Source organism: the organism of the source record quoted next (assembly GCF_019968985.1).
Source record: "MAG: Porospora cf. gigantea B chromosome Unknown PgB_NODE_367_length_20482_cov_126.017, whole genome shotgun sequence".
Taxonomy (NCBI): domain Eukaryota; phylum Apicomplexa; class Conoidasida; order Eugregarinorida; family Porosporidae; genus Porospora; species Porospora cf. gigantea B.
The window spans coordinates 1-20,482 of record NW_027178961.1 but is presented as its reverse complement, the minus strand read 5'-3'; the positions used below and the strand labels follow the sequence as shown (position 1 = coordinate 20,482).

The 20,482-nt window shown below is 54.4% G+C and overlaps 11 protein-coding genes across 24 annotated transcripts; 7 read left to right on the top strand and 4 right to left on the bottom strand.

Annotated features, from left to right (window-relative positions):
• Positions 1–385: 385 nt before the first annotated feature.
• On the top strand, positions 386–1,832 carry KVP17_004530 (uncharacterized protein; the record flags this gene model as incomplete). Of its 2 annotated transcripts, none has more annotated exon segments than XM_068522786.1 (2): positions 386–1,706; positions 1,711–1,832. In XM_068522786.1, coding segments are annotated over 2 exon segments (1,443 nt in total).
• Positions 1,833–1,867: 35 nt separating this feature from the next.
• Positions 1,868–2,459, bottom strand: KVP17_004538 (uncharacterized protein; the record flags this gene model as incomplete). Of its 2 annotated transcripts, XM_068522801.1 has the most annotated exons (2): positions 1,868–2,305; positions 2,334–2,459. In XM_068522801.1, 2 exons carry the CDS (start codon positions 2,457–2,459, stop codon positions 1,868–1,870), a joined length of 564 nt encoding a protein of 187 aa, XP_068374992.1. The 2 variants fall into 2 exon arrangements, with proteins under 2 accessions (XP_068374992.1, XP_068374993.1); XM_068522802.1 differs by lacking the exon at positions 2,334–2,459 and having other exon boundaries at positions 1,868–2,188.
• Positions 2,460–2,572: 113 nt separating this feature from the next.
• KVP17_004533 (uncharacterized protein) lies at positions 2,573–3,343 on the top strand (the record flags this gene model as incomplete). Its single annotated transcript, XM_068522792.1, has 1 exon — positions 2,573–3,343. The coding sequence occupies one exon, from the start codon at positions 2,573–2,575 to the stop codon at positions 3,341–3,343; it is 771 nt and encodes a 256-aa protein (XP_068374983.1).
• Positions 3,344–3,437: 94 nt separating this feature from the next.
• On the bottom strand, positions 3,438–5,460 carry KVP17_004531 (uncharacterized protein; the record flags this gene model as incomplete). 2 transcript variants are annotated; one of them, XM_068522787.1, is made up of 6 exons in its annotated part: positions 3,438–3,702; positions 3,804–4,040; positions 4,162–4,425; positions 4,478–5,305; positions 5,333–5,416; positions 5,450–5,460. In XM_068522787.1, 6 exons carry the CDS (start codon positions 5,458–5,460, stop codon positions 3,438–3,440), a joined length of 1,689 nt encoding a protein of 562 aa, XP_068374978.1. The 2 variants fall into 2 exon arrangements, with proteins under 2 accessions (XP_068374978.1, XP_068374979.1); XM_068522788.1 differs by lacking the exons at positions 3,438–3,702; positions 5,333–5,416; positions 5,450–5,460 and having other exon boundaries at positions 3,800–4,040; positions 4,478–5,091.
• Positions 5,461–6,512: 1,052 nt separating this feature from the next.
• Positions 6,513–8,150, top strand: KVP17_004532 (uncharacterized protein; the record flags this gene model as incomplete). Of its 3 annotated transcripts, XM_068522789.1 has the most annotated exons (4): positions 6,624–6,708; positions 6,735–6,857; positions 6,884–7,021; positions 7,048–8,150. In XM_068522789.1, 4 exons carry the CDS (start codon positions 6,624–6,626, stop codon positions 8,148–8,150), a joined length of 1,449 nt encoding a protein of 482 aa, XP_068374980.1. The 3 variants fall into 3 exon arrangements, with proteins under 3 accessions (XP_068374982.1, XP_068374980.1, XP_068374981.1); XM_068522791.1 differs by lacking the exons at positions 6,735–6,857; positions 6,884–7,021; positions 7,048–8,150 and having other exon boundaries at positions 6,513–6,719; XM_068522790.1 differs by lacking the exons at positions 6,624–6,708; positions 6,735–6,857; positions 6,884–7,021 and having other exon boundaries at positions 7,206–8,150.
• Positions 8,151–8,269: 119 nt separating this feature from the next.
• Positions 8,270–9,183, top strand: KVP17_004529 (uncharacterized protein; the record flags this gene model as incomplete). 3 transcript variants are annotated; one of them, XM_068522782.1, is made up of 2 exons in its annotated part: positions 8,270–8,734; positions 8,776–9,183. In XM_068522782.1, the coding sequence occupies 2 exons, from the start codon at positions 8,270–8,272 to the stop codon at positions 9,181–9,183; spliced, it is 873 nt and encodes a 290-aa protein (XP_068374973.1). The 3 variants fall into 3 exon arrangements, with proteins under 3 accessions (XP_068374973.1, XP_068374974.1, XP_068374975.1); XM_068522783.1 differs by lacking the exon at positions 8,776–9,183 and having other exon boundaries at positions 8,270–8,740; XM_068522784.1 differs by lacking the exon at positions 8,270–8,734 and having other exon boundaries at positions 8,815–9,183.
• Positions 9,184–9,418: 235 nt separating this feature from the next.
• Positions 9,419–10,660, bottom strand: KVP17_004536 (uncharacterized protein; the record flags this gene model as incomplete). Of its 2 annotated transcripts, none has more annotated exons than XM_068522798.1 (1): positions 9,419–10,660. In XM_068522798.1, the coding sequence occupies one exon, from the start codon at positions 10,658–10,660 to the stop codon at positions 9,419–9,421; it is 1,242 nt and encodes a 413-aa protein (XP_068374989.1). The 2 variants fall into 2 exon arrangements, with proteins under 2 accessions (XP_068374989.1, XP_068374988.1); XM_068522797.1 differs by having other exon boundaries at positions 9,419–10,648.
• An 813-nt stretch (positions 10,661–11,473) lies between these two features.
• KVP17_004534 (uncharacterized protein) lies at positions 11,474–12,367 on the top strand (the record flags this gene model as incomplete). 2 transcript variants are annotated; one of them, XM_068522794.1, is made up of 2 exons in its annotated part: positions 11,474–12,174; positions 12,204–12,306. In XM_068522794.1, 2 exons carry the CDS (start codon positions 11,474–11,476, stop codon positions 12,304–12,306), a joined length of 804 nt encoding a protein of 267 aa, XP_068374985.1. The 2 variants fall into 2 exon arrangements, with proteins under 2 accessions (XP_068374985.1, XP_068374984.1); XM_068522793.1 differs by having other exon boundaries at positions 11,474–12,367.
• Positions 12,368–13,094: 727 nt separating this feature from the next.
• KVP17_004528 (uncharacterized protein) lies at positions 13,095–14,328 on the top strand (the record flags this gene model as incomplete). Of its 3 annotated transcripts, XM_068522780.1 has the most annotated exons (3): positions 13,095–13,222; positions 13,250–13,519; positions 13,560–14,328. In XM_068522780.1, the coding sequence occupies 3 exons, from the start codon at positions 13,095–13,097 to the stop codon at positions 14,326–14,328; spliced, it is 1,167 nt and encodes a 388-aa protein (XP_068374971.1). The 3 variants fall into 3 exon arrangements, with proteins under 3 accessions (XP_068374971.1, XP_068374972.1, XP_068374970.1); XM_068522781.1 differs by lacking the exon at positions 13,560–14,328 and having other exon boundaries at positions 13,250–13,523; XM_068522779.1 differs by lacking the exons at positions 13,095–13,222; positions 13,250–13,519 and having other exon boundaries at positions 13,642–14,328.
• Positions 14,329–14,405: 77 nt separating this feature from the next.
• On the bottom strand, positions 14,406–19,633 carry KVP17_004537 (uncharacterized protein; the record flags this gene model as incomplete). Of its 2 annotated transcripts, XM_068522800.1 has the most annotated exons (3): positions 14,406–18,916; positions 18,976–19,534; positions 19,595–19,633. In XM_068522800.1, 3 exons carry the CDS (start codon positions 19,631–19,633, stop codon positions 14,406–14,408), a joined length of 5,109 nt encoding a protein of 1,702 aa, XP_068374991.1. The 2 variants fall into 2 exon arrangements, with proteins under 2 accessions (XP_068374991.1, XP_068374990.1); XM_068522799.1 differs by lacking the exon at positions 19,595–19,633 and having other exon boundaries at positions 18,976–19,354.
• Positions 19,634–19,933: 300 nt separating this feature from the next.
• KVP17_004535 (uncharacterized protein) lies at positions 19,934–20,155 on the top strand (the record flags this gene model as incomplete). 2 transcript variants are annotated; one of them, XM_068522796.1, is made up of 1 exon in its annotated part: positions 19,934–20,155. In XM_068522796.1, the coding sequence occupies one exon, from the start codon at positions 19,934–19,936 to the stop codon at positions 20,153–20,155; it is 222 nt and encodes a 73-aa protein (XP_068374987.1). The 2 variants fall into 2 exon arrangements, with proteins under 2 accessions (XP_068374987.1, XP_068374986.1); XM_068522795.1 differs by having other exon boundaries at positions 19,934–20,138.
• Positions 20,156–20,482: the final 327 nt, after the last annotated feature.

The window sequence follows — 20,482 nt, the reverse complement described above, 5'->3', positions numbered from 1 at the left end:
TCGATGCCGTCACAGACACAGGAAACACGCCAATGTCAGTGGCCTCTACGTCAGTGTCTGTACGAATGAAATCTGTCGTAGTGTGTGTAGTCGCAGTCCAAGTCTGTTCGGAAGTGGCTGTGCAGCTCGTCATGCTTGAGGAGCTCGTCATCCACATAGACTCCGAAGTACACCGTCTCTGATTCGTCATTTTTGAAGAAAATGACGAATCAATGGATTAACATGCAAATGTCAACATTGATGAGCAGTCTAGCTACGCCATCCTCGCCAGTTATGCCTGAAGTCAGTTATGCCTGAAGTCAGTTATGACTGATTGTCACAACTCGTTGAATGTTCAGCAGTGTCTGACCCAGAAAGCGATCTTGTCGGCAAAATCGGGCATTGCATGTCTGGCATCTATGTGAACGAGCCCAAGACTCAGGGGCAAGTTGTGCTGCACACAACCCTCGGCGACATCGACATACAGTTGTGGTCGACCGAGTGCCCACTCACGTGTCGCAGCTTTGTGCAGCTGTGTCTGGACGGGTACTACGACGGCTGCACGTTCCACCGGGTGCTGCCGGGGTTCATAGCGCAGACGGGAGACCCCACTGGCACGGGTGAAGGCGGAGAGTCTATCTACCAGGAGGGTCTGCCTGACGAGTTCCACTCGCGTCTGCAGTTCAGGTACCGCGGTTTGGTGGGTATGGCGAAGCGCGCTGAAGACCGCTGGTACGGGTCCCAGTTCTTCCTAACGCTGGACCGAGCAGATGCGCTAAACAGGCGCAACACGCTTTTTGGCCGTGTAACGCGTGAATCTGTGTACACCATTCTCGCGTTCAACGACATCAAGACAGACAGCGCTGACAGTCCAGTAGATATGCCACACATTCTGGAGGCCGAGGTTATCTGGAACCCTTTCAGGGACCTTCAGCCACGCGTGGACCGCCCACCCTCCGAGGCGGCCGCGGAGCCGCGCGATATGCGATCAGCCCTGGCCTGCCAGCGACGCCAGCTGCTCTCTTTCGAAGAGAGTGACGACGATGAGACCGACAGGCGGGTAAAAAGTGCGCACGAGCTGCTAATCGCTTCAACCACGCCGAGTCAGAGCGTCACGGAGGGCATCAAGGAGCAGCCAGTACAAGCGGCCGCGGCGGCTGTAGCGGAAGGCTGCAGCATGCAGGCGCTAAGGCAGCGTGAAGAGGAGCTGATGGAGACCCTGAAGACTCCTGACGTGCTGTCAGCAATGGGACAGAAAGAGCTGCGCCACAGGAAGAACGACGAGCGAGAAGATGACCTCAACCAGATGCGTCGTAAGACTCGCAGGCTGCACGTGGACCGCGAACAGATGCAGGTTAAGGACGCGGACCTGCTGTCGAGTCAGGAATGCCGGAGAAGGGTTTTATCGCACAGCGGACGTGACGAGGCGCGTGCAGAACAGGGAGCCCAGGTGCTCGCGCAGCTCACCGACTTCACGGCAAGGCTGCGGAAGGCTGCCGCGGAGGGAGCCACTGTGGGGGAGGATGGAGATTGGCTCGCCGGTGGACAACTGAGATTCGCGCCTGACAGCTCCACTGCGTATGGTATGGATGGGTCCAGGGACACTCTCACTGTGATAGATCCGTTGGCAGGGGACAGTGTGAGACTGCAAGAGGAGGTCCGTAGGAGACGGCTTGAGAACGACAGCAACAAAGGAAGCGATGGGGGCAGCCATCGCAGTCTGCGTCGTAGGAATGGTAATCGCTCCCATAGCCCTAAAAGACGCCGTCGGTCTCGGTCCCGTAGTCGATCCCGTAGCAGAAGACGACTTCAGTCTCGTGCTCGGAGTGAGGAAAGTGGGAGAGGCAGTCTGATGTCGGGAGGTTAAAGTGTTTTCAAAATAGTTGCGTCATCGACCCATAACTTTGCTCATGTCTTGGTTCTGCTTCTGTAGCCGCTGGTTAATGGTGACAGAACTCTCCTGTACACGGTTAAGCATTGAGTTCTGGTCGGAGATTGAGCTGTTCATCAGCTTGGCTCGATCGTGCATCTCGCCAAGCTGTTGCGAAAGCGTGTCTAGATCCTCGTCAAACTCGTTCATGTGCCGCAAAGGGCTGTGATTCGGAGTCTTCGGCACTGCTGGCTCCACTGCTGGTAGCGGGTTGGCTGGCTGGGTTTGTGCAGGCGGCCCTGTCACGAATCCAGATAAAGCGCCGAACCAGCCCTTCATGCCCTTAAGTAGGTACTCAGTCTTATCCAGCAGGCCGCTTATTTTGTCGGTGTCGTCTACGATCTTCGCTATCTGCTCTGATTGCTGATCGAGAACCTCTGCCGTCCGACTAGCAATCTGCGTGCGTGATCGCTCCTGGTCTCACCTCATTAGTGTCACTTGCAACTCGTATTGATTCCTTCAGTGCAGACCGGCACTGCTCAGATGGTGGCTGGACTGACTCATACAGCGTACCCTGAAGCCCAGAAGCATACAACGAGTCTGGCTGCATTGGCGAAGTTCGTTTTTTCGCATTTTTACTCTGTATTCTCTGACTTATTGGTGACATCAACAAGTTAGTTGCAATCTGTTGGCCCCATCCACTGAAATATTATTCTAATTTGCATGTCGAAAGCCGTAAACCTTATCCAACAGGCCGAGAAGAAGGCGAAGGGACACGCCTTCAGCTTTCTCTCCGGAGGCCCAAAGTACGACGAGGCTGCTGACTTGTACAAGAAGGCGGGTAACGTCTACAAACTCGAAAAGAGCTGGTCACTCGCCGCTGAGTGCTTCTTCAAGGCCAGCGGCTGTCACGAGGCCAACGACGACCGCATCAGTCAGATGCAGATGTTAACTGAGGCGTACACCACTGCGAATCGCGTTTCGCGCACCGAGGCTGATGTCTACTTCAACCTCGTCGTCCGCTTAAACAACGACCACGGTCGGTTCGCCCAGAACGCAAAGATGTACAAGTCACAGGCGGAACAGCTGGAGAAAGACGGCGACCTGCGCGGGGCAATGGTGGCGTTCAAAGAGGCCGCAAGGTTCTTTGAGATGGACGACTACGGCAAGAGCAACTTTTCACAGTGTATTGTGCAGTACGCGCAGTACAAGGCTCAATTAGATGGTGAGGTAGACGAGGCAATCCGGATTTTCGAGAAGGAGGCCGAGAAGTGCTTAGAGAACAACCTTCTGCAGTTTAACGCGAAGGAGCACTTTCTAAAAGCGGGTCTTCTGGTGCTCAGCAAGGGCGATGCCATAACTGCGTCTGTCAGCTACGACCAGTACTCCTCTCTCGATCCACGATTCGAACAGAGCGGCGAAGGCAGGTTAATGCGGGGGCTTACGGAGGCGTTCGAAGAAGGCGACGTCAAGAAGTTCGTCGAGGCAGCGTAGGTGCCTATGTACATCATTCTCTACGTTATTTAATATTCCCCGCAGGGCAAGGTACGATAACATTCTGCGCTTGAGCAACTGGAAAGTGCACTTCTTAAACCAAGCCAAAGCCCAAATCGAGCGACAACATGGCAACCCGCCATCGGCTGTTCTCAGCGACAGTGACGATCTCGCGTAAACCATTGACACTTCTCATTCGAACCTGCACAATGTGAACACGTATCGCCTGCCGATAGCCCCACCTATAGTCATACGTCCAGTTGGCGAACACCGACGGATCCAGTCCCTCAACGGGGGGACTCTCCTCTTCGCGCTGCCACTTCTCGACAGGTGCACGAACGAATTCGTTGTCGAAATGCCTGCAGTACTGTTAGGGAGCGGAGACAACACGACTACGCCTAATCATTTAACCACAACAACGAAGTACCGCTTAAGTAATGTAGCTGAAGGGCGTACTCACCTGACGTCGGTTATGTCCGTTAATTCAGGGACATAGGGAGCCTGCACCCGTTTGTCCATGAGAGCCTCCCAGTCGATACCCGCGAACCAGGGATGCTGCTTGAGCTGCTCAACGTCTGGACTGGCGGATTTGTCCGGACAGTAAGACCCCAGCCGTTTCTCAGGATTTTTCTTGAGGAGTTGTCGCAGAAGTGACATTGCATTCGCGGATAGATACGCCGGAAATTCCAGTTGTCCGCTGTGAAGTATAAGTTAGAAAACATTTAGCAAAATATACCACAAAAAACACAAAGAAAACGTAAAAATATATCAAAAACGTCAAAAAGATAAATGTAATTAAACCGGAATAAAGTACTCACGTCTTGATATTTTTGAGAAGCTCCTCGCGGTTTTTGCTGTAAAAAGGCGGCAGGCCGGTCAGCATTTCGAAGATCAGGGCGCCAAGCGCCCACCAGTCGACTTCGTAGCCGTGCCCTTCCTGCTTGAGCACCTCGGGCGCCAGATATTCGGGAGTGCCGCAGAGCGTATTGGTGCGCGAGCGGCCCATGTTGTCCTTGGCAAGGCCGAAGTCGGTGAGGTTAGGGTACCCGTCGAGATCGAGCACGATGTTCTCTGGCTTCAGGCTGTGAAACGGTAAACCTATTATTCTCTGTACAACGATGGCATGCGACTTACTCTCTGTACACAATCCCATTTGCGTGCAAGTGCCCCAAAGCGAGTGCGACGACCGCGGCGTAGAATCGCGACTTGTGCTCAGAAAAGCGACCCATGCTGCTCAGGTGGAAGAACAACTCGCCGCCAGGGCAGTACTTGAGGACATAGAACAGCTTCCGTGGCGTTTGAAAAGCGTGGTACATTGAGACCACGAATGGGTGCTGGGTACGCAAAAGTACTCGCCGCTCCGTCAGAGTGTGCTCGATTTGCCGCTTCCGGACAATGGCGTCCTTCGTGAGGACCTTCATGGCGTAGTGGCAGTTGTCCAATCGCGAGTGGACCAAGAAGACGTTGCCGTAGCTACCCGAACCTATGAGTTTCAAAATTTCGAAGTCCTGGGGTGTCGCCAGCCTCATGACGTCGTTGGGACGCAAGAATTCGCACAGATCCGCTTCAATGACCGACTGCAGCTCTGATACACGGGGAGTCATGAGCAGTCCCTCGTCTTGACTTGAGAAGGACTCTAGCACCGGACCCCATCGACTCTTGACTGCCAGGCCCGCTCGAAGCCGTTCGTCTTCCGCCCTGAGGTTCGGCACAGACTGGATCGGCCTGAGCTTTGATGTTGGCGCCATAGGGCCGTTGACTTGCTGAGGAGAGGCTAGAGATCGGTTACTGCCTGACGGCGAACCAGGAGTGGTGGGTGTGGTGGCCTTCGGTCGTCGGGAAGGTGCACGTTTGGGTTTGCCCAGGCCAAAAACGCCCGGGCTGTATCCAAGCCGGACTTCGTCGGCAGACTGTTGACACAAGAGAGGGGTGCTGGCGTGCGAAGAGTTCAAGTAGAAGCGTCTGTTTCGCGAAGACCCCAACCCTCACGTCTTCAGTTTGGACAAACGGGACTTTGAAAGGTCCGACGACTCAGCGTCCGTCAGGTTCGACTCGCGATGGGAGTTCTTTTTGCTGAAACTCGTGTGTGAAACGTCTAAATCTCACCGAAGTGGCATAAGAATAATACTAATTAGCCCTACCCTCTCCTCAACGCTTGTAGAATGAACATCCAGAATTTAGTATTTCTGATGAGCTATGAATGTAGTTCGCTCGCCAGCGTCGCTGATAGTTGGGAAGAGCAAGTTAGTTTGTCTAACGTTGTTGTGAGGGTGACGAGGATTAAATACAGCCCTTAACCTTCGCTCGCGATGATGGGAGTCCGACAATGCTGGCGCATCTTCACGACTGTCTGTGGTCTCTCAGTCGGTCGAGCTTGAAAACCGACTCTCCGCCCTGCCCCACTCCCCGTAGTCCAGTCCTACGCCGTCAGACATCACCAACAGCATCGGCGCATTCCTGGCACCAGGAATCAGTGAAGAGGACAGTCGAGGAGGAGTCTACCAGCGTGCCCAGCTTTACGATTCGAGGCGCATCCGTCACCAGTCTGCGGGTCGCTCCTGTGGCTGGTCTCTGCCGACCTGGACCAGTTCCAGTGATCTGCCGACCTGGACCAGTTCCAGTGATCTCTCGAAAGGCACCTGTCTCTTGGAGCCTCTCTTCCAGCATGGTCCGCGTTTCTCTCCCACCTCCCGCATCGTATTTGACTGTTCCCAGTAGGCAAGGCATACGCCGGTGCAGCCACAAGCCCGTCCCCTGGTTCAGTCCTTTATCCATTCCGACTTCGATGAGGCCGGTTAGCGCCGGGACGAAGCCCACCACCTTGCCATCTCAAGTCGATATGATACGATCGAGGCCCAGTTGGTTCCCTTTGAAGTTGGCTTCTTGGAACGAGCAGCAACCCCAGAAGCTCAAGCCGCCCAGACCTCCAACCTGTCAAAAACGGGCGAATCGCAGCTGGTGTCGATCTTCCGTTGAGGAGTGCTGTCGCTGGTGAAGACCCAGCTGCCGCTTCAACGTCCTGTAATCTCTCCAATTCGATCATTATGGATGAGGTTCCAGTTGCTGCGCTTCACACCATAGCGCTGTTTCTGAGTCGTCCTTGCGCCGTAAGAGACATTGTGGGTGGTGATATCAGGTACTGAGGGCACTTAGTTGCGTGTGCAAGCCGATGGCTCAGCGCCTACGGATCGGTGCAACCTGCCCAGACGCCTGCATCTACTGCTACTCGATTGAGGTGGAGGCCTCGCCTTGCAAAACACTCGTAACGTTCGAGCACCTAATGGACTCGTTCTCGTTCCGAAGCTTGCGCGGCATCCGGGTGAAGGGACTAGCTCTGGAAGCGCTGGTCCGAGCGATGGAAGGGGGTGGGACATGACACGTCGACACACAGCTGTGTCCCTAGACAACTTGACGGACATGACATTCATCAATTCGCCCGAGCCGCAGTGGTTGACAGTGGGGAATGCATTTGCAGGCGTCACGAAGATGCGGCTTGAGGCCTGTCGTTGGACGCGTGAGGCTGTGTAGACGCTCAATCAGATTTCGAGTCCCCTTCGAAGCTGCAGGAGTTGAATGTGTACTACTCGGATATCGCCAACCTCTTGTTCTACACACCTGTATCACTCCGGAAACTCACCTGGCGAGGGCACTTCACAGAGGACGTGCACAGCTTCTTCGGTGAGACGCGGGAGCCTTCTTGACAGACGGGCTGCCTCCGTGTCTGGAGTACCTGGAGCTGATCAACGAGCAGCAGGAAACCCATGATGCGGAACCTGTTGCTCTTTTCAGCCATCTAGTCCGGCTATCCAGCCTGCGCACCCTCAAGGTCCAACTGCCCGTCCTGCACCTGGACTTCGCTCTCATGCCGCCTTTAAGACGGTTGGAAATCTCAGGGTGTGTCCACTGGCTGCAGGGTGCTATGTCGCACGCCCTGGACTTTCTGTCGCTGGACGTTGACTCTTCCTGCCCTTCCGGTGTCCTCTTGCGGAGCCTCAACTTCGCGGCGTCGATCAACAGCCTTGTTGTCCGTGGGCAGCCCCTGGCTTCTGGGGGCCTCTACCCGATAGAAGTCCTCGGCGCCTGCTGTTCCATCCAGATTATGTCGAACCACCCCGTGTTGGTAGTGGGTCCCCCTTCACAATTTCGGGTGTTCCGGGGGAACCCTTTGGACTCTCGGGTACCTCCAGCCCTTAAGTGTGACATTCGCGAACGAAGTCGAAACTCGCTGGAGTTCGCTTCCGTCACTGAAGAAATCTCCATCCCCTCGCTGCTGGCGGGAGACCAGCTCCCTGAAGGCCTCCTGAGACTGAAGTCCCGGGTACCGTTGAAGGTGACGTTCCCGCCTTGCTTACGGGAGCTGGTACTAGACACCGAGTGTTTCGAACTGGTACCGGGCTCTTTGCCTGCAGGACTACGCGTTCTAGTTCTCCCAGAGCGGTACAACTACCGTATAGGTCGTGACGTTTTGCCTTCGAAGCTGTTTAAGCTGGATCTGGGATCGCGCTTCACAGGCCCAGTCTCGCCTGGAGTGCTTCCGGAGTCGTTACGGATCCTTCGCGTGGGGCAGGTGTTCAAGCTTCGGCCGTCAGACCTCCCTACGTCCCTGTCCAGGCTAGAGATTCCGCGGTCGCTCTTCCACAAGCTCTCCTCTCAGTACCGTGTGTGTGTCAACACCAGTGTGATCTCCAGCAGGAATCTTGCCTACGTGGAGCTCATGATCGGCCTGCAAGAGAAAAGGGTACTTCCCTTATCGCTCCGAGTTCTAACTGAGAAAGAGAAATCCCGATTAAATTTCCTGTGCATTTGATCTGATTTATTTCGATCGAGCAGAGACAAAAACATTGGATATGAACACCCAAAGCGTGATGAGAGGGGAGATAAAATAGTCGTGCGTGCAAAAAGGAAAAACTCTGCAATAATCCTCGCATGGATTTCCAGGGCCTCCTAGGAGATGACTCCGCTACGAGCTTTAAGGACTACACCAGCAGCTTCTACAATCCCACTCCAGAGCCGTTCATCTCGCCAAACGCCATCCCTGGGCTGGTGGAAACCGAAGTCCAGACTTGGCAGCCCCAGCAGGCGAAGGTGGACGAGGACTTCGAGGTCGACGACTTGACCGTGGAAGGTGCGGTTATGGACTCGTCCATACTTCAGAAGTCCGCCACCATTCTCAAGGGAGGAGAGAGGCTCACAGTCCACAACGTGCTGGCTTCATGTTCGTTGGGACATAAGGTCAAGCTTGATTTAGAGAAGATCGTCGGAAACCTAGGAAATGCGTTTCTAAACACAGCCGAGTTCCCCGCTGCTCGAATGGACATTAAGGGTAAATCCGGAGCGATTTATACCATTTCCCTTTTCGATACAGGAAAAATGCAGGTGGATGCATATTGCGTTTAACATTTTGTATTATTTCCAACTCACCTTGACCGCAGAGCACAGGTGGTTGTCTTCCAGAAGAGGCCAAACGCTGCATGCAGAAGATCGCAAAAAAGCTCAAACATACTAGGGCATTGTACCCGGAGATAAGCTTCACACGTTTCGAGGTGCAGAACATCCTCGCCGTGCTTGACGTAGGCCACAGCGTCAGTCTCGGTATGCTGTGCTCGATCTACCCTGGCGACGTGGACTTCGAGCCGGACCGATTTCAGGCTGCGAGATTTCGTGTACCCATGGAGGAAAAAGTGAAGGTGTCTAAGGGCCTGAAGCAGCCCAAGCGGGAGGTTGTCACAGTCAACTGCTTTTCAACTGGAAAGGTCACCTTTACTGGAGGGAAGTCCATCGAGAGCATTGTGAAGTCCTGGGACGCCATAAGAGATTACGTGCGCGAGAGTAACATGTGACCATTGGTTTAGGGGGAGCGTTCTAAGGAATTGCGTCAATATCCCAACACATTCAACAGTTCTCGAATTAATCTCGAAATAATTAATGTCCCAACACATTCAACAGTTCTCGAAATAATCTCGAAATAATTAATCTCCTCAAACATTATCTGCAGCAAGATAGTTGCTTGAAATGACTGGGTCTTGAAACAGAGCTTGAAACAGACCTTGAAACAGAGCTTGAAACAGTGAAGAGTTAAGATCTTGAAACGGAGTTCGCGCTGTTTCCAGTTCGCGTCACGTACTTCGTTACACGTATCTCAGGAGAGCAGCACCCTCGGTACTTTCGCGACTTAATGTGACCAGAAGCAGAACTGGCCTCAACCTGACGAACATCCGTCGAGGAGGGGGAATCACCACCTAAGCTGGTGGCTGGCGTGACCTCAGGGGTGAAGCCCTCAACCGGAATACCGGTGTCCATGACGTCGTAATGCACGTCGCCCTTGTAGAACTCTACATTGCCATCGGCCCCTCCGCGATAGGGGAGCTTGGACAGCCTCTCGACGGAAAGGTGAGCGTTGAGGCTTCGGAGTATGCTATTATACTGTCCTGCGGGCGGATTGCAGATCTTGTAGGCAGTAGTAACAGGGCCATCTATTAGCTCTAAATGTACAGGCTTCGCCACATGAACGTCCACTGGAATAGGTACAGGTTCCAGGTCGCAAACATCCACAGTTACTGCCTCCTCAGCATCTGTGATGGTTGGTACCACTGACTGGGCAACCAAGACGGGTACCTTGCGGTCGTGATTGACATCCACGACACGTCTTTGTTCTACGCGAACGCTCTTGGGTACCTCAATCACCTCTCCCGGAACCTCTACGATCTTTTCGACTTGCTGAAGCTCGATGATGGGCACGTGCTTCACAATGTCGATCTGCCGATCGACGATTTCGATTCGCGGCTTGTGCTTCATGATCGTCTGTACATAAGGGACTTCGACCTCCTTATCGACCCACCGCACTTCTGGTACCTCGACTACCTTATCGACAACCTCCACCTCGATCTTGGGCACCCTCCTCTCGACATTACGGGTCTCCCTTTTCTTCACTTCCTTAATAACCTCTTCGTACACAGGCACCTCCACATATCTCACGTGTTCTCGAACGCTATGTTGTTCAAATGCAGCAACGTCGACCACTCTGGAGGAAACCTGCCTAGTATCAACCTCCCGAGACCCCTCAGGAAGCGTCGCTGCCTGCAGCGTGGCGCTCGGCGCCGTCATGAATGATCCGCGGCCCGTGGCTGGCCTGGAGATTGACTGTCCGGAGATAGGCGCTCCAGCACTGCGGATAGACGTCGTAGGCGATCTGCAGCCTTGGTGATACGCGCTGCCGATAGACACTGGAGTCAAAGACCCGACTTGGGGTGTGGCAAGCGTCACAGGTCTGGTAAGCTCAGCGGCCGTCTCTGTCTTAGCGCACATGCGAGGATCCATATTTAGCAGTCTAATGTAATATTCTGCTCAGCTACCAACAAACATGACACCCCGCAAGCATGACTAATCTGTGCTTTTAGGTCACGAAACATAAACCTGAGATGCGCAGTCAGTTTATCTCTTTGGCGAAGTCACCTTCCACAGTCGAGGAGTGGCTGCTGTCCTTGGGGAAACTACGCTCTGGCAAGAACTACCTCTTCAGCAAGCCAGGACTGCCTCCTGACGAGTTTGTGTCCGTCTTTTCATCTGTTACTTGGAAGACATGGTCGAAAAAAGGCAACAGCGTGGACATCACTGTTTCTTTACGCAACGGGACTCAACATAGTCGATTATCAGTATCATTAGATGGAAGGGCATTGCCCCAGATGGGAGCCTCCAGTGAGTGACCAATATGTTACCGCTTCAAACTGTACATTCTCACGAGATCTGCGCCCACGCATGGAAATTGCAGCCCCCCAACAGCGGCATTCACGGCGTTGTGCAGCTTGCAGACCGTTTCGCTGGCTTCCGCGGGCGACCCGCAATCAAGCCTGGCCGAATTAACAGTCTCGATGAACTGAGGTCGACATGTAGAGCATGGATATGTTCTGGAGAAAGCCTGGACGTAACGCTTGAAATCGACACTGCTGTCGTTTTCGGCTGCTTGTGTGTGCAGAACCATCCAGGCCGCGCGCCCTAACGAGGCGATTCCAGGTGGATCGGCAGAGGCAGTGGGGGCGTCCTCGTGGCAAGCGCCTGTGCAAGGGTCCATTTGGGTAATTTCGGAACGAGAACCCCACAGGGGCAGACAGAGAGTCTAGATAAATGCATTCGATGAATAGGATCTTGTCTTTTGTGGTTTCAGCAGCCTTGGCTCTCACAGCGGACGATCTACCCGCCGCTGGAAAGGTTGCCGGCGCAGTGCAATCGCGCAATGCGCTATACGCTTCCTGGCGTCTCGTTCCAGATATCTCTGACTCCTACGACCCTGTCGTGAGTCACCTGGACCTGACGCCGGCTCGTATGCGAGCGTTGCTGCGGCATGTGTACGTGGAGGACGTAAAGCCAGCCGGGTCGGACGTGTCGGTCGTGGTTAGCTTACCAGCCGGTAGACAACAAGGCGGCGTGCTGCGTCTGGATGGCCGGGAGACGGCGTTTACTGAGGAGTACTCTGGCAACTGGAAGGTCACTGCGGGTTACGACAGCGGCATGCTCCTCCAGCTGAGCCAAGGAGAAATGGGCAAGATGTGGGACATACGCGCAGTGCTTCCGGATCCCAAGCAGGCGGGGCCAATGATGTTGCACCGGACAATCTTCACCCCGACACGAGGGAGTACTGATGTCATCGACCGCTGGTACATGCCAGTGGGTGCGTACAAGCTTGACGGGGAGGCTAAAGTGGAGGGTGCGTACAAGCTTGACGGGGAGGCTAAAGAGGTTAAGGAGGAGGCAAGCTCGAGTCGACGGGTGTCCGGAAGGCCTTCGCGTGTCGCTCCCTGCGACTCCCACGCAGTCCTCATCGGAAGGTGCCACAGGTCGAAACCTCGTCGATGCCCAGCGCCAGGACGCTGCGGGCTCTCGAAGAAGAACCGACTGTCGAGATCTTCGCCAGCCTACGTACTGCCAGTTGCCAACAGTTGCTGCGCTCGAAGCAAACGAGGCTGTAAGCTCCACAGCAGCTGTGGAAGGAGAAACTTTAAGAGACGCTGCCGCGGTATTTGTCAATGATTTTTTGAATGTTATTGCCATTAATGCTATTCCAATTAATTCCACAAAACATTTGCCCCCATATGAAGTAAGAACTTCGCGTGCGAGTTATATGTAGCAATTTCATTTAATGCGCACGATTGTGGTGCAAGCTTTAACCGTTCTGGGGTACAGATACGGCCCACCCGTTCCCATGCCTTCCTGGCACCCACAACCGTCAACGGAATCCTCGTTCCAACCCTCACCCCAACCCTTAACGCAACCCCAAACTTTCTGGACCTTGCCTAGGCCCCCAGCACCCGTCACAACGACGACTACAATTGCGAAAAACACGTCTGCGGCTCGTTTCCAGCGGCCGTGGACCTGGTGGTCGAGTCCACCCCAGCGCAAGCGAACGCCAGTACGGCGCCGAAGAAAGCGCGCACGGCGGCAGTCGCCGTCCAGAAAGAATCCGCCAGTGCAGGTTTCTGTTGAGGTGTACCAGCACGGTTCGTGTGCTGGTTGCCCGAAGTGCGCTGAGGTTCCGTTTCCTCTGCACCTAACTGTACTCTTCGGCGAGAAACACTGTGCTAGGTGCGCCTTCTGGATAAAGTCGTCCCTCTTGTGAGGGCCTGTATGTAACCTTTTGTCAACAAAGCACATTCCCTTTTTGATGAACTCGACTGCTTTTCAAAGGCTGACATAAAACGACCTCTCGAAAAGTAATTTGAGAGAGTTCCCAAAAAACGCCTCTGAATCTCATCATATTATGGATATAGAGCAAGAATCGCCACCCAAAAAAAAGCCGCGACTCGTGGGTCCTCCTCGCAATATCGTGGACACCATACCGCTGATATCCGGCTGCCGGTCTGTGAAGGACTACCGAAAACTCAACAAGTAAGCATATTCCCTGATCTGAAACAGAATATCTGAGGGTACCTACGGGGCGGTCTACAGGGCGGTCCATCTGGCTACAAATCAGGTGGTGGCACTCAAGCAGGTGAAGTTCCACAGCCGGCTATGGTCGGAGGGCTTTCCCATCTGCTACCTTCGCGAGATCTCTTGCTTGCTGGAGCTTAAACACGACAACATTTGCCGTGTTGATGAAGTTGTCATTGGCGAGGAGAGCTTCTCGCTTTTCATGGTTATGGAATACGTGGAGCATGAGCTGAAGGTTCTTCTGGAGACGAATAAGTAAGTTCCGCACCGATGAGTGTATGTAACTCGCCTCCAGACCCGAATTTTCATTGAGCGAGCGGAAGGGACTGACCAAGCAACTTTTGGAGGCAGTAAAGTACATGCATAGCAATTGGGTCATGCACCGCGACTTGAAGACGTCGAATCTTTTGTACTCAAACACGGGGAAACTAATGGTCTGCGACTTTGGCATGGCGAGGAAGCACGGAGAGTTCCGGATGCCCTACAGCCAAAACGTGGTGACAACCTGGTATCGAGCACCTGAGGGGCTCCTGGGCCTCAAACACTACGACGAAAAAATCGACGTGTGGTCGGTGGGCTGTATTTTTGGAGAGATTCTTTTGGGAAAACCCCTGTTCAACGGTAAGAACGAGCTGGAGGTCATCAACAAGATTTTCCGCTTGGTTGGCACTCCTACGCCTGAGGAGTTTAAAGAGATGTACCGGTCTCCACTAATCACCAAAGGCATCGTTGTCGTGAAGGGGCCAACACAGTCCACATGGAGGGAAACGTTTCTACCCCCCACTGCCGGCCACTCCAATTCAACAAGGAGTCTATCGTCTGCCGGAATAGACCTGTTGTCGAAGTTACTGCAACCCGACCCAAGCAAGCGCATCTCTGCGTCCGAAGCGCTGGAACACGAGTATTTCACATCCGACAGGCCCGCACCTCAGAAAACCCAGTTCATGCCTTCCGTTCCTGAAACGAATGCGATGCTCCGAAAACACTTGAAGACAACGCCTGGAGACTCGAATCGTGTGAATGCAGACGTCTATTTGCAGAAACTTGAGGAGAGCCGCAAGTAACAACCAGATATCGCCACAAGAGCACCGAACCACTATTTTCGTCATGTGTTTTTTCCGAGACAACGACAAGTCGCACCCTAGTATCGAAACTCGCTTCCAAAGACAGAACTGAGATCCTTAGCCGCCGAGCCACCCGTGATGGCCAACTGCGAGTTAAGGTCGAGCCAGCCGTTGGCTTGCTGATTCTCTTTCTTTTCGACCTGCTGAGTCAAAGTTTCCACCCGACTCTCTAGCGTCTCGATCTTCTGGCTTACAGAAGCAACGAAACTGATGAAGAACGGCATCGCCTCCTCTGTGTAGCCTGCCTTCCATGCGAGCTTCAGGGCCATATCCGGCGCCACATAGGGCCTGCAAACCTCAAGGCACTGGGCAAACAGCTGCCGGCTTTGTTTGCTCTCGACGAGGAAGGTCAAAAGGTCCGCTACAATCTTCCGGTCACGCGAAAGCATTGCCGTCTCAATAGCGTCGTTGAAGGCCTCGTCTTTGTTCAGGATGTCCAGAGCCAGTGCAAACCTGCCCTTGGAACGATACAATATTCCCGAGACCTTCCGGAATTCGACGTCGCGGTGGCTTTCGAGGACCTGAGCGAGGACTAAATGGTCGAAATTGCTCACCCGAAGAACTGACTTCCGAAGTGACGTGAAGTCGCCCGCCTCAACGTACATCTCGTGCAGGGCAGAGTTCACTGAATGTGTGTCTTCACGGACCTGCACCGACTCGAGATACGGTCTCACCAGTTGCAGCCGGTCGGCACGTCTCACCCGCTCAATGAGCCGCCCGTGGTCCACCGTATCCGTGATCTCGTTCAACATCTCCACCAGCAGGTCGGGGTGCTGCTCTACATAAAAGTCGACGCACCGGTAGAGAATCTCGGTGTTGCTAACCTTGGCCTGTGTTCGGCAGAACGCCTCGTGAGACCAGGCGACGTCGGCATGCTTGAGCGTGACGTGGACGGCCTGGTCGAACTCTCCATAGGTGCAGTGCACGAAGACCAGCTCGCGCCACAGCTCGTTGCGCTCGCAGGCTCGAACGAGCTTAGGCACGTTCAGCCTTTCGTTCTGCAACTTCGGCGATTCGAGGAATGCCATTAAGGCGTCCGGACGATAGTCAGCGTACACACAAGCCAGCTCCGTGAGCAGCGCGCTGCTGCTATGTTTCTGTGTGCCAGCCTCCAGCAAGGCAATAAGTTCGTCGAAGTACTTCCGCTCCTCGTAAGCCTGCACCACGTCCGCGACGTGGTCAGCGTGCATCACGAGCTTGAACCCGGCTTCATGTGCCATATCAAGCTGACCGGCCGCCACCGCCGCCAGCGTAATCTCCTTCCACACTTTCGGGTTGTTGGCCTTCTTAGCGCTGGAAACCGCGTCGTCAAAGTCGCCAAGTCTGACGAGGGTCTGGGCGAGACGAGTGTTGTTGTTGGCCGAAGTAAAGAAAATCTTTGAACACATCAGTAGGCGAGTCCTCTCCGTGGGTTCCGCCGTCTCTGATTCGGTGACCAGGCGGTCACCGATCTTCTCTTTGGAGCAGAGAGATCCCCCCTTAAGGAAGTGTTCGAGGGTCTCGACGGGCCCAGATTTCGCCATGCAGTAGGCCAACTCAGAGTCCACGTAGGCGTCCTTCACGGTCTTCCGCACCATCCGCAGGTACTGTATCACATCGTCCACCAGCCCGTGGCGAAGCGCAACCTCGACAACTTGTCGGTAGCTCTTCGCGTCATTGGCCTTGACGTAAGCGGTGATGGCCTCCCTCACAGAGGATTGAATATCCTTCCGCAGCAGCACAGACGCCAGCTGAGACCACACATCAGCTTTATCCACGCGGCCTGCGAAGTCCATGGCTCGCTCGAGGTCACCTAGATGGGTGACCAGGACGTGCAGAGCCTCAATTGGTTGGTTAGCCTTGTTATAGACCAAGAAGGCCTCCTCGTACAGGGCGCACGAGGGCTCCAGACAAACCGCAGCGACCTCCTGCACGTTGTAGTTGTCCAGCCGTGCGAGGTAGTCACGGACCCGGTTAGGATCCGCGCGAATGGCGGTCATCACTAGTAGATTCTGTAGGTTTTTGTGCTTGGCGAAGTCGTTATTACCATGAAGCACTACGCGATCCAGCAGCTCCATCAGCTCTGTCTTCAGATCGGCAGCGAGGAAGGCCTTCACAGTCACGCTGACCTCTTCGGCCACAGTGGACTCCGGCAGTGCCACCTGCACAACACTGTCAACTACCTGAGACTTAAATTCGTCCTCGCCCCGCAGCACCATTGCCCAGAGCTCCAAGTCCTGCCGTTCAACCAGGTACTTCGCTTGGAGGCGGAAGAGCCCATCACGGTTGGCCAGCGCGATCAACTCGCGGTCGCAAGTGCCGTTGGCCTTCTTGTACGCCGCGAAAGCCAGATGCGGATCTCGCTCCTCACAGTACTGCCCGACCACACGTGGGTTATAGAAGCAGTTAGTGTTCAGAAACTCCTCAGGGCACCGGTTGGTATCAATGTAGATCTTAGCCAGCGCATTGTGAAGCTCCGCGTCCTGCACTCCCTCCGATTGGCGAGACTCTAACCACGTTTGGATGAGGTGGAGCCTGTTCCTGTTCTCCATCTCAGTTACGAGCGGGCCCACCGGGCAAGACGACCGCATCAAGTTGAGCAGGTTGGTAATCTCGGAGTCGGGCGCTCCCAGGTCGATCAGTGCTCCGAGGACCTGGGGGCCGTTAAGTGGATTGACCTTGGTGACGTAAACTTCAATGAACTTCTCTAGATTCTTCTCATGCAGGTACTCCGTCAGCTCACGAATAAAATCGTGAAGGTCGCAAACGTATATCAGCGGCCGCGGATCGTTGACGTCTAACGAGACCAGGAAGTCTCTGACTCGTGCAGGTTCGTAGTGGGTGCTCGTGCGGCAGATGCGCTCCACCTCTGTCATGTTATTCATGCGGGCTGCCGCCTGGATGTAGTGGAATACCACCTCCGGATCGGTGGCCGTGTTAACGATAGCCCCGAGGAAGTAAAAGAGTCCATCCACCAGGTTGTGGGCCTCCAGCATCTCGATGCAGTTGAGTGCGCCAAGCGTCTCGTAATAGTTTATGCAGCACTGGATAACGACCTGCATGTTGCCGCGGTTGGAGCGTAGCATGTCGTTCAGGATCTCAATGCCGGCTGCAGGCGCGAGGCGCCCAATGAATGACTTCACGCAGTCGGGGTGAAGTTTGCCACCAGACTGTACCAGGACCCGCTTCACGTCAACCGGATCCGAGTAGAGCTCCAGTGCACGCTGGAACATGCCGTGTCGCTCGCAGAGACTGCCGATGCGGTACTTGTCGTACTGGTTCCAAGCTGCAGACTCGAGCAGCGCCTCCGCCGTGCGTTTGTCCTGGAGTAACGTCATCTCTAACACTTTGGTCTGCAGCTGAGCGTACCGAACCTCGTTGGTCTTGAGGCAGTCTACCATCAGGCTTGTGCCCAGGCTAAGCTTGCCTGCTTGCGCGAAGGCGTCGAAGACGGCCTCGGGCCCCACTAAAGGCGGAGACTCTGCGAGCAACCCCCGACAGAGTGCCATTGCCTTCTCGGGCTCCGCAGCCAAGGTTGAGCGAATCAGGCTGGAGAAGTCGACAGGCGAAGGCGACGTGCGTCCGTACTGCACCACGTCTGCCACGTTACCGGACTCAGCTAAAGCCAGTAGCACCTTTGTAGTGGACCCGGCCTGCTTGTAAACAGTCAGCGCCAAGCTGGGGTCCACAGATCGAATAATGTCACCAAGCTCCTCTGACGCTTGCAGTTTACCCTCGTTAACCCAGGTGGCAATAAAGTCTCGCCGCTTCTGGGCAGCCACAGGCCTTACTAATTCCACGGCTTCCTCCGCGTTTAGCCGTCCGTACTCCAGAAGAGTCATGAACAGCTGCAGCACCGGTGAGGGCTGCCCGGCCTCTGAAGGTCGAGCTTGGAACTGCTGGACAGTCTTCGTGGACCGCAAAGCCTGGCTCTTGTTCAGCGCCACGACCCGCGCAGCCAGTCCATATTTGCCCTGGGCCAGCAAGGACTGGAGTAATTCCGCACTCGCTGCGTCGGCCGACGGGTAGCCGTAGCGGGAGGCCAGAGAGCTAGCCACGTCGGCCGCGTTGAGGATGCTCTGCCGCTGGCTGGCAATGGCGTTTACGATTGCCAGATGGTTCACCGTCGCGCGTAGGACTACACCTTCCTTGTTGGCGAAGACAAGGCCGCCGGTGAGATCGTCGAGAGCCCCGGTGAATACGTTGGCGGAACACACCTTCTCTTGGTAGAACGTCTTGCAACTGACGGCCTCAATACCGAAAATTAGGCCGCCGCGAGTGACAGCCATAAGGCAACCATGCGCCTTGGACAGCACCAAGCACACAGGGAAGTCGGTCTTCATATCGGGCGGGTAGTGGATCTCCGCCGAGGCCTTGATGGTCTCCTCGACCTTCGGACTCGAGATATCCATAACGTGAACTCTGTTAACGCCGTTGCTTGCGTCGCGCTCCATGAAGCAGAAGACGCTAACGCTGGGCGAGTCGGGTTTCAACACCAGAGACCCGAAACACCCTGCGTGTCCCTGAAGGAATTGTTGCTGGTGGCGCTCTGGAAGAGAATAAGAAAAGAAAACACAGCAACAAGAGGAATGATAGAAGTAGACACACCCAAGGAGTAAAGTTGCATGTCCCCAGTGATCACGCCATTCTTCAGGGAGATGCACGTCAGAAGGGCCCATTTCGCACTGGCAGAGTCGCTGCTATTAGTCGCATAGTCGATTATTTGCACGTCCGACTCTGCAAGCTGACCTGCCCGGCTGAAGGTAAGCGTGGGGCTGCTGTCCGTAGTTCGGATATCCCAATGGTAGACGTTGGAAGTGGTAACCACCGCGAAGAAGCGCGCACCGCACCATTTCCAAAAGACAACCTCTTCTCCAAAAGTGAACTCCCCCAAACGACTCATTGAGTCCAGGTCGAATATCTGGACCAGAACGGAGCCAGGCGAGGGCCTCGCCTGCAGAGCAACGATGTTGTCTACAGGATTCATGATGCCCAGTTCGGCCTTCTTGGTTGGGATGTGCCTCACGTTGTTGTCGTTGTGGGTGTCCACAACCACCAGCTCCCTCCCCTCGGGGCCATCATGATTCACACAGACTAACCGTGAGGACAGAGTGAGTGCTTTGAACCTGAAGGAGCTGGCGGGCAGCCCAAAAGGTGCATCCAACAGCTGAAAAAGGTGAGAACATGCCGGAGCGTTCACGTTGGACCTTCACAAGAGATGACTCACCTTCACCAGAGACGCAACGTCTAAGCCCTGATGACTCATGGCGAAAATAAATGATTTTTCCGGTCAATATGTGGGTCAAATCCTTGTACTGCGCTGTTGGTCGCTGCATTTGCTATCTTATGACCTCTTGAAGCGACTGGACACCGATTACATCGCAATTACTAATACATAAACTGTTCAAAAATCAGTTGGCAGCAAAACAGTGAATGGGATATTTCCCCGCTCTAGCAGGGGCTCTAACACCGACTGTCGGAGTGGCAGTCACAGCAATAGATGAGCAGTAGTCAGCAATGACATTATTGAATATATTGGATGGGAGCTTCTCCCTGACATTCTGCAATGACGCCACGATTTGTAACGGATTCCGATATTGAGGAGGCTCAAGATTTAATAAGATTGTTCCGTATCTGTCTGTCCAACCACGTGCTGGTGTTGGTGGACATGGGACTTCCGCAACACATGGTAGAGAAGGTCAAGCGGATGTGTAACGTGCGATACGTTCAGTTTGACTTCGAGAAGTACCCCGACTACGTCCACTTCATAGGTGAGTACCGCTGGTAGTTCACAACGTCCTCTTCGACAAATGGAATGTGGTTGGCTTCAAACCTGATGCTGTTTTCTGGGTGGATGCCTCAGTGCGATTTCTCTGTCGCACCGAAGATCGGCAGAACCGCAAGGTTAGCGCCGCAGAAGACTTTAGCAATCGCTGGACCCGCGCACTGGCACTGGCAGACCAGACAGGGGTCGGCTGGTTCTTCCCGCAGAAGTGGATCGCGTACTACTTCATCCCCGACTCCATGCTGAAGTACCTCCCCACCACATTGAACGATCAGAACAATTACATGCCGGGATCCGGCTCGATATTAATTTCCAGATCACAGCCACATC